This window comes from Pituophis catenifer, unplaced genomic scaffold (assembly GCF_029215685.1).
Source record: "Pituophis catenifer annectens isolate HBS135680 unplaced genomic scaffold, rPitCat1.0.hap2 SCAF_14, whole genome shotgun sequence".
Classification (NCBI taxonomy): Eukaryota; Metazoa; Chordata; class Lepidosauria; order Squamata; family Colubridae; genus Pituophis; species Pituophis catenifer.
Window position 1 is genome coordinate 20,812,438 of NW_027256894.1, and position 8,852 is coordinate 20,821,289.

General features: G+C 43.9%; 1 protein-coding gene across 2 annotated transcripts in view; it reads left to right on the top strand.

Annotated features, from left to right (window-relative positions):
* Positions 1–8,481, top strand: part of TMEM266 (transmembrane protein 266) — a 32,440-nt gene extending 23,959 nt beyond the window's left edge. For both annotated transcript variants that reach the window (XM_070953643.1, XM_070953642.1), the window contains 2 exons: positions 6,282–6,344; positions 7,368–8,481. In XM_070953643.1, the coding sequence (XP_070809744.1) occupies positions 6,282–6,344; positions 7,368–7,990 (686 nt within the window). In that variant the 3' untranslated portion in view covers positions 7,991–8,481. The remainder of the gene's footprint in view (positions 1–6,281; positions 6,345–7,367) is intronic.
* The last annotated feature ends 371 nt before the right edge of the window (positions 8,482–8,852 follow it).

An 8,852-nucleotide genomic window follows, 5' to 3' on the forward strand; every position in this document is an offset into this window, starting at 1 on the left:
CAGATTGCATCTCTTAACAGATTCAATATGCCAGCCGTTAGCTTTGCCGCTGTAAAACTGCCTTTAAATCTTCGGGAAAAAGCTTTTGCCTTTATGGAGTACTAATGGGCTCCCGAACCTCTTAAAATTTCCTTTACGATCCTTTCATCTCTTCCATCACTTGTGAAACCTTCTCTCTTTTTTCTTTTCTTTCCTTTTTTTTAAGACTTTGCAGAAATGCGCTCCTAACTTGTTCAAAATCAGAGGGTTTTGGTTTTTTTTGAAAATCTTTGCAAAGAGAATAGCTTTGAAATTGTGTTTAATATTTCAAAACGACTTCCTTTTTTTTTCTTCTTCTTCTAGAAAGGGGAGGGGGGGACAAGGGGCACATGACCCCCCCCTAATTGTTCGAGATGCGCTGAACTCTTTTCTCCTTTTCCGTTCTTAATTCCTGCAGCCGGGAGAGCTTGTCTAGCCGTCCATTAAAACAATTACAAGTCTTTGGGACTTCGGAGTGGGTGATTATTCAGTTGTCCCCAGAGACATCGAGAGTTAGTTTATTAAATGAAGTCCCAATAAGGCAGCCAAATTGGGGAGGCGCTAATGACATTAAAGCTGTTTTTCATCCATTTTCCATTCTTTGTTCCACAAATGCAAAATCTATACGGATAAAGTTTAAGGAGGAGGGGGGGGGGTTGTTTTCACAGGTACCCCAGGAAGGCAATGCAGTAGCATCTTTTCAAACAGGTTTAATCATGAATCAATTGTCCTACTTAATATCAAAAGATGGTCCAGATATCTTTGTTAATGAAGGAATGCCACAATGATAAAGAGAGGGCTATTACTGAAATGCCGGATCGATGATCCCAGATGATATAAAAAAAAAATTAGTCTGGGAAAGAAGCAAGAGAAGAAACGGATTTATTTCAAAATAGCACTTGTGATCATCTTTATTTGGGGGGGTAACCTTTGATTATTAGAGATGTTTAATTGCTTAGAACTCACACAAGCAATCGATTGATTTAATGCACATGTGGGGAAAATCTTCTTAAGAGGCCCTAGCCCCATATTTTCATTAATCTTCTGTAGTTCACGTCTGTTGCAGGAAGGGATTCCCTAAGTCGTTGTAATAAAAATCGGATATATTTTTTTTTTTTAAATCAAGCTTCTTGTTCAGTAAACTAGAACACTTGGCTAATTTCTCAGAAGGCTTGTCTAACCAACTAATAGTTCAAACCTTATTCTTACACCTTGCAGAGTTTTAATTACAAGTGGCCAGAGTTAGGCTAGGAGGGGGAAAAAAAGAGATTCTCTTCTTGTGCTAAGAAAAAGAAAATTATACCATGTTTCCCCGAAAATAAGACCGTCTTATATTTTTTTGAACCCCGAGATAAGTGCTTGGCCTTATTTTCAGGGAGATATTATTTTGGGGCGTGTGGAGCAAAACGGGCCTCCTCTTGCCATCTTACCTGATTTCCAGCTCTGCGTTTAAATATTTTCAGGGAGGGCTTATTTTCGGGGGGGAGGCTTATTTTAGCGCATGCGCTCAAAAGCCCGATTGGGCTTATTATCAGGGGAGGTTTTATTTTCGGGGAAACAGGGTAGCTACAGCATTTTGCACAGTTGATATTATTGTGAGATCCACTTAAAGGAAGCTTTAATGAGAATAGACCAGATGTTTGGCTGCAAAGGGTTCCACATTCTGATTTGTGGCTTCACCTGATTGGGCTGGGAAAGAGTTTCCAAGTGGTAATACAGAAAATATCAAGCTAGTTATTCCGTAGAAGGCCGTGTGGTCCTTGGTGCTCTCTTGAGTTTGGTTGTTTTCTTGGGGACATCTCATTACCCAACTAGGTAACTTCATCAGTGTTGGGAGTGAGTGAGTTTGCTCTCTTTTTATATACAAGTGGCTTGCTGTGTCATATTCTTCTTGGCGCTTCCTTGATTAGACTGGTTTGAATGTTTGATTGAGTTGATAGTTCCTAGATTGGGGTACTGTTTACTGCTTGATTGTTTTTCTGATGTTAATTCTTGGTGTTAATCTCTGCTTATCTGGCTATTGATTGCTCGGGAGGGCATGTTTTGGTCTTTTCGTTTCATTTTTAGTTTTTCAATTGTGTCTTTTGAATGGTATGAAGATGTCGTTTATCTCTGTGTGCGAAACGTAGCAGAAAATGATACCATCAAAAAAGAACAAGGCTCTGGTTGCATAATTCTTCACTGCCATCTTGACTTTTTTGACCCCCACGGATACCTGTAAGCAAAGCATTTGTTTTACATAGCTGAGAAACTCAGGTTTATCGTAAAAAGCCTTTTCTGAACGGCTTCCTTATCTTTCAAATTCAATCCTAGCGAGAGAAAACCAACTGGGAGTGATGTAAAAGATTTATGTTTTTTTTTAAAATGGCAATCAGGAAACACAAATGCTTTTTTTAACCCCTAAACTGAATCTTTTGCAAAGCAGATGATGAGGCTGGCAGGTGGGTTGCAAATGCAGCTAAGGGGTTTGCTTTGGATCTGAACAAATGACCGACATTCACGGAGCACTAGAAGCTCCGTGTAGTGTATTTTCTGAGCCCCTATGAAGTGTTTTTAGGTGGCCAACGGCAGAAAGATGACACCTGTCACCTGTAGTTTAGGAGAGCGGCTGAATATTTCAGTTTACATCTTCTTTGCATCAGAGAAAAGTTCAGGCTCGTAACTTCCCTGCCAGAACATAAAGTACTCAGAACGCTTCTCATCCTTTATGGGAGACATGATCCGAACCTGAATTATTTACACTCACTGAAACCAATCTTACCTGAGAACATGGAGCTTTTATTTCTCTCGTCGTAGTGAACAAGTACCATATTTTTCGGAGTATAAGACACACCTTAGTTTTTAGGGAGGAAAATAAGAAAAAAGCTGATTGGGGGTGGATCGGCCTCTCAGAATACCCCCAATCAGCTGTTCCCAGAGGTGAAGTTTAGCAACAGGTTTGTTGGTTGTGAGCTCTGTGCCTTGCTCTTTTTTTTTGGCTTGTTTTTCTGCCTCTGAAACTTCTGAAACTCCATTTCAGAAAAAAAACTTTTTTTTCCTGCCTCTAAAAGCCTCCGAAACAGAGCTTCAGAGCCTTTTTTTTTTCTGAAGCTCTTGTTTCAGAGGCTTTTTTTCTGAAGCTTCATTTTGGAGGCTTCCTTGCCATGCCCACCAAGCCACACCCACAGAACCAGTAGTAAAAAAATTTGAATTTCACCACTGGTCTAGATAATCGCCACGAGTTGAGCTGAACTTGAAAGGGACTTTAGGAGAGATGATTAAACTGTGGGATTTGCTGCCCTCGGATGTAAGGGTGAAGACCATGGTTCTCAAAAAAATTCCTCAACCGCGGCAGCTGGAAGATGGGTGAACTTCAACTCTCAGAATTGAAGGTCGGAGTTTCTCAATCTTGAAAACTTTTAAGATGGGTGGACTTCAACTCCCAGAATTCCCCCGCCAGCTAGGCTGGTGGGGGAATTCCGGGAGTTGAAATCCACCTACGTATCTTCAAACTTGCCGAAGTTGAGACCTAGACAATCTAGTTGAGATCTAGGCATCACTGATCTAGACAATTTCTAGAGAGATTTACTGTCCCGTTGGGTGTGTACAGCCCTCTGAATTTCAAGACAGCCTCCCTTAAATACCAGCTGTTGCAGGAATGACATTGGGAGAGGGGTTTTTTTTTAAGAGCCCCAAACACATCTGGTTGGCTGCTGCATGAGCCAGAACCACGGCGGAGGAGCTAAGCTTGTGCAGAGAGCTTTTCCTTCTTCACTTTCATAGCATTTTGGATCCATTGCATTTGCAGTGTGGGCTTGCCATGGAGATACCCTCCAGCTTGGGATCATCCTTGGCCACTCCTGTCGCAACGGGTCACCGACGGTGCATGCAGCCGCATCTCCGTGCGGGAGATTTTTTTTTGTAGGAGCCAGTGATGGATGAACAAGACAAAACGCATCGAACATCACGTAGCTGACAAGCCTCGCAGGGTTCTCCCTGACCCACGAGCTTGCCTTGAGCTGCACTGAGGCTTCTTTCTGAACTCAAGACATTAGCAGAGGAGACGCCCTCGGACTGCAAGGCATTTAAAGATCAGCAGAGGCCAAAAAAGCTTTTAAAAAGGCAGCGAAACCAGCAAGGGCAGCCCTGCCTCCCTTTCCGATGTCAGGTTAGATTGCCATCTTAAGAGCTTCATTCGTTCAGGTACCGAGCACTCAGTGGTTTGAGGCTGGCGAGGGAAACGTGTACCCAGAAAACATCTGTTCCTTTCACCTACCAACCACAATGGGTTGTGAAGAAGGCTGGGCTGTAGCCACAGAGACCCAGGGGGGTTAAAGAGATCCCCACTGAAAGGATCGAGCAAGGCCTGACTTCTCCCCTCCCTCCTGAAATGGGTATTTTTTTTAAAAAAACCCATGCACATAAAAGAAGAGATGCTTTTAAGGCATTCAGCACGCCATAAAGCGAGCAGATCAGGTTGCTGGCTGTTCCTGCCCACATGTGGCTTTTTACAGAATTATTTTTGCTACTTCTAACCTCCCCCTTCCACCCCCCCACATATCACGTGGGGCCACGACATTGATTGACTTCTGCCATTTCCATTGCTGATCATTTTAACGGATCTCTCAATTTCTCCGGGATCAAAATAGGTATGTGTGTGTGTTTTTTTAAACCGAAATCTGGGAGGGCAATTGCTTCATCTCTGCCATAGGAGCCTTGGTGGAGCAATGGACTAAAGCGCTGTTAAATAGCACTTAGCTGCCAGCTGCCTGCAATTACGGCGAGTTCGAATCTCACCAGGCTCAAGGTTGACTCAGCCTTCCATCCTTCCGAGGTAGGTAAAATGAGGACCCGGATTTTGGGGGCAATATGACTGTATAAAATAGAACACCGCTTAGGAGGGGCCAAAAGCTCTACTAAGCAGGTATATACAAAAGTATGAAGGCTATTGCTTAACGCATTGTAAGCCGCTCTGATTCTCCAGAGAAGGGCGGCATATAAATCAAACAAATAAATAAATAAATATGTTCTGCCGAGCGTCTGGCATTTTCGTCTTCAGTATTTCATGGGTTGGTAACTTACAGGAACTTTTGTGAAGGAGGTGTTTCTAAAAGCGTGGAGGAAAAAAATATTGAGAATTTACCCTCTTAGCAAATTACATCATCGGGTCATCTGGTGACAGTGAGGGAGAGTTTATCAGAAGGTAAGACCACCCAGAGTCACCTTGCAGGGGAGATGGGTGGCATAAAAATTTAATCAATTAATAAGGCCCCTCCTTGTAAGTACTTTATTAAGGTTGATTCCTTACTCCAAACTAAGAAGGGATGGATTTCTTCTTTACTGGCCCCAAAATACACAGTCAAATAAGTACGATGAAAAAGGCGGGGAGACTTGCAACGTGTGACTTATTTGCATTTTTGAAGGAAGCTTTAAGTAAGGAACTTTTCTTAAGCGCATGTCTTTCCTGTTAAAAGTTAGCAGGAGCTCTCGAGACCATCAAGCGTCCATCAGTGTCATAGGTGGATACATGAGCTGTGAACTTTTTCTATAATAGGCATTTTATAACATTGGGGGTTTTTTTTCCTCTTTAAAATAGCTCCAAACACTCTTTCAGAAAACACATCTCCCCCCACCCCAATCCTCTTCCAAACTTTGTATGAAACAGGATATTGATTGAGAGGCTTCTGAACTCTGGAATTAGGGAACCCTCATCTTGCAAATCTTGACCCAGTTACGTGGGCCAGTCCTAGAGTCTGGGGAAGGCTCGGACGAGGGCTCTGAGTGAGGCAGAGAGGGGGCCGGGGCCATCTGGGAGTTATTTGCTGCCTCCGGAGTCTGACATCAGCGAGGCAGAAGAAGAGCGGGAGCTTGTTCCCAGTGTGCGCTTGCGCAGAGCTGCTAGGAGACAGGAACAATTAAAGAAACAGGGTCGACTTGGGAGTAAGGCTTGGAGATGATTGGCCCCTCTCATAAGACATAAAAGAGAAGTGAATGGGTCCGGTCGGTAAAAACTCTGGAAAAGTTCTGTTTGACTCTGTGCTAAGTTTGGCCTTGCCCTGTGCGTGGCAATTAGTTCTCTGGCAGCATTCCAAGGGAGATAAGGTGGGTGTTTACAAACACCCCCCTGATAGACTGTTTGGGAAGCCTTTCGGACTGGGAATTACAATAATTCACAGCCGTTTGAATAAAAGAGGTTTGCCGGGACTCAGTTTGTGCTGTTTACTTTCAGATCGCCTGTCTACGGTTGGAGTTTCCCATTAATGTTTCCCATTTTGCCTTTCTAGAGACGGTGGTGAAAGACGACATGAACAACTACATCAGTCAATACTACAACGAACCCAGCAGTGGTAAGCTTGGATTTTGAAACTTAAGAGGTAACCTCAAGGGAGTCTTTAGGGCAGTGATAGCGAACCTTTTCGGCATGGAAATGTCGCACACACTCAACAGGGCCGCACTCTGGAAAAGAGCTTATCTTCAGGTACTGATGAGGTTACCTAGTCAGGTTATGAAAGGTCTGCAAACCATCAACCCAGCTCAGAGAGCCCCAAGGACTCCACAAAGTAACTCCACACCCAAGAAACCCAACATTAGAACAATAGCAACAGCGCTTAAGACTTCTATACCTCTTTATAGGGCTTTCCAGCCCTCTCTAAGTGGTTTTACAGAGTCAGCCTCTTGCCCCCAACAATCTGGCTCCTCATTTTACCCACCTTGGGAGGATGGAAGGCTGAGTCAACCTTGAGCCAGTCAGGATCGAACTGCTGGCTGTGGGCAGAGTTTCCTTGCAATATAGTATTCTAAGCATTGCGCCACCATGCCCCTTCCTTCCTTCCTTCCTTCCTTCCTTCCTTCCTTCCTTCCTTCCCTTCCCACTTAGCAATAGCACTTAGATTTATATACCACTTCATAGTGCTTTTACAGCCCTCTCTAAGCAGTTTACAGAGTCAGCCTCTTGCCCCCAACAATCTGGCTCCTCATTTTACCCACCTTGGAAGGATGGAAGGCTGAATCAACCTTGAGCCAGTCAGGATCGAACTGCCAGCAGTGGGCAGAGTAAGCCTGCAATGCTGCATTGTAACCACTGCGAGGGAGCGAGCAAAGGAGGAAGATAGCAATAGCACTTAAGACTTATATACCGCTTCACAGTGCTTTTTACAGCCCTTTCTAAGCGGTTTACAGAGTCAGCCTCTTGCCCCCAACAATCCGACTCAATTGTTCTCAAACAATGCTCATTTTCCAACTGTATTTCTCTGTGTGTGTGTGTCTTTCAAACCCTTTTCCAGACAAAGCTCAGGGCTTCTTAGAGCTAGGAAGACACTTCTCTGAATCTGAGCTCGCGGTCCTCTAACCTTTGACCTCTTCACCCGCAGACAGCGGTGTGCCTGAAGGGGCCTTCTGCGTCATTACAACAGCGGCCATCGACGTCCACCAGCCCAACGTCTCCTCCGACCTCTTCATGGTGGAAATGCCGATGAAGATGATGGAGAGCAACGGAATTTCCACGAGCGCCGCATCAGGCAGCGCCTCGAGGTCCACGGACAGCTCAGTCACCCGAGCGCAGAGCGACAGCAGCCAGACCTTTGGCTCTTCCACAGACTGCAGCACGACTCGGGAGGAATCCTCCGAGTACTGCCCCTTGAAGCGGCCCTGTCAGGTGGCCCAAGGCGCTCAGGTCAGCTCTTCGTCTCCCCATCGCAGGGTCCATAACGCCGTCGTCCAAGAACTGTTGTCCTCCTTATCAGAAGACTCCTGCTTAACCCAAAAGGGCCTGGACCCCGTTAACCTTAAACTGCCAAGCCCAGCGGGGTCGGCCACAGCCAGCCCCGAACTGGAGCGCCGCATCAATATTTACAACAAAAAGAACCAAGAAAACTTTGGGGGGGTCTTTCAGAAAAAGCCGGTCATCCACTTCCAGCAGAAGACACAGATGATTGACAAGTACACGTCGTTGGACTCCAGGCAGCCAAGGTTCAACAGCATCCCGGATTCCTAGTCTTCGGTGGAGTTGCGCGGTTCAGACAAAATTGGTGGTTCGCCAGGGGTGTGGGGTACACACTAAAAGCTTTAAAACTGGGCCCTTGGAAACATTCCGGTGTTTTATGTGGATTTAAGAATTGGAAATTCGTTTTTTTCAAAATGCATGAGTTACGAGAGCCAGCACGAAAATAAGAAATTGACAAATTCTGCCACCTGACGTCTTTGGGGTGTCACCCTCAAGGAGAAAATTAGGGGGGCAAGGGAAGTGAAGGCGGTTAAAACAATGACCTCAAAAGATGTATAGATTCTTAAGGTGTGTTTTCTTTTTGTAAGCCAAGCGAACACAAATCCTACCCTTTTTACTGAACTTCGGACAATCTTCTATAAAAACTCTCTCTCTCTCTCCTCCTAACGATTTCTTACGACGTCCCTTTGTACGTGACCAATTACGAATCCATTTGTATTGACAAGTTATTTTTGATCTTCCTGGGGAGGGAAAAAAAAACACCCCACCCTGTTTTCCAAGAGGTACTTTGAATGATGCCATTCAAAGACATCTTTAAATACTTTAAAAGAATTTTAAAGTAAGTTGTTCTCTTATTTTTAGCATGAACTTTGGGGAAGAAATATTTTGGAAAAAAAAAATTATTATTGCCTCTGGGATAAACAGAACCAAAATGAGCATTTTACAAATACAATTTTAATTAAAATATTTTTTTTTACAAAAAGCAATATTCTAAATCAGTGTTTTCATATATATTTTTTTCCTAGCTGGAAGAGCTAATCATACAGCAGCTTTTGCTTAACAGTTTGGTTTTTTGTTTTTTTTTTAAGAAAAATATTTTAAGCACAAAACCTTTAATTTATAATTGATTTTT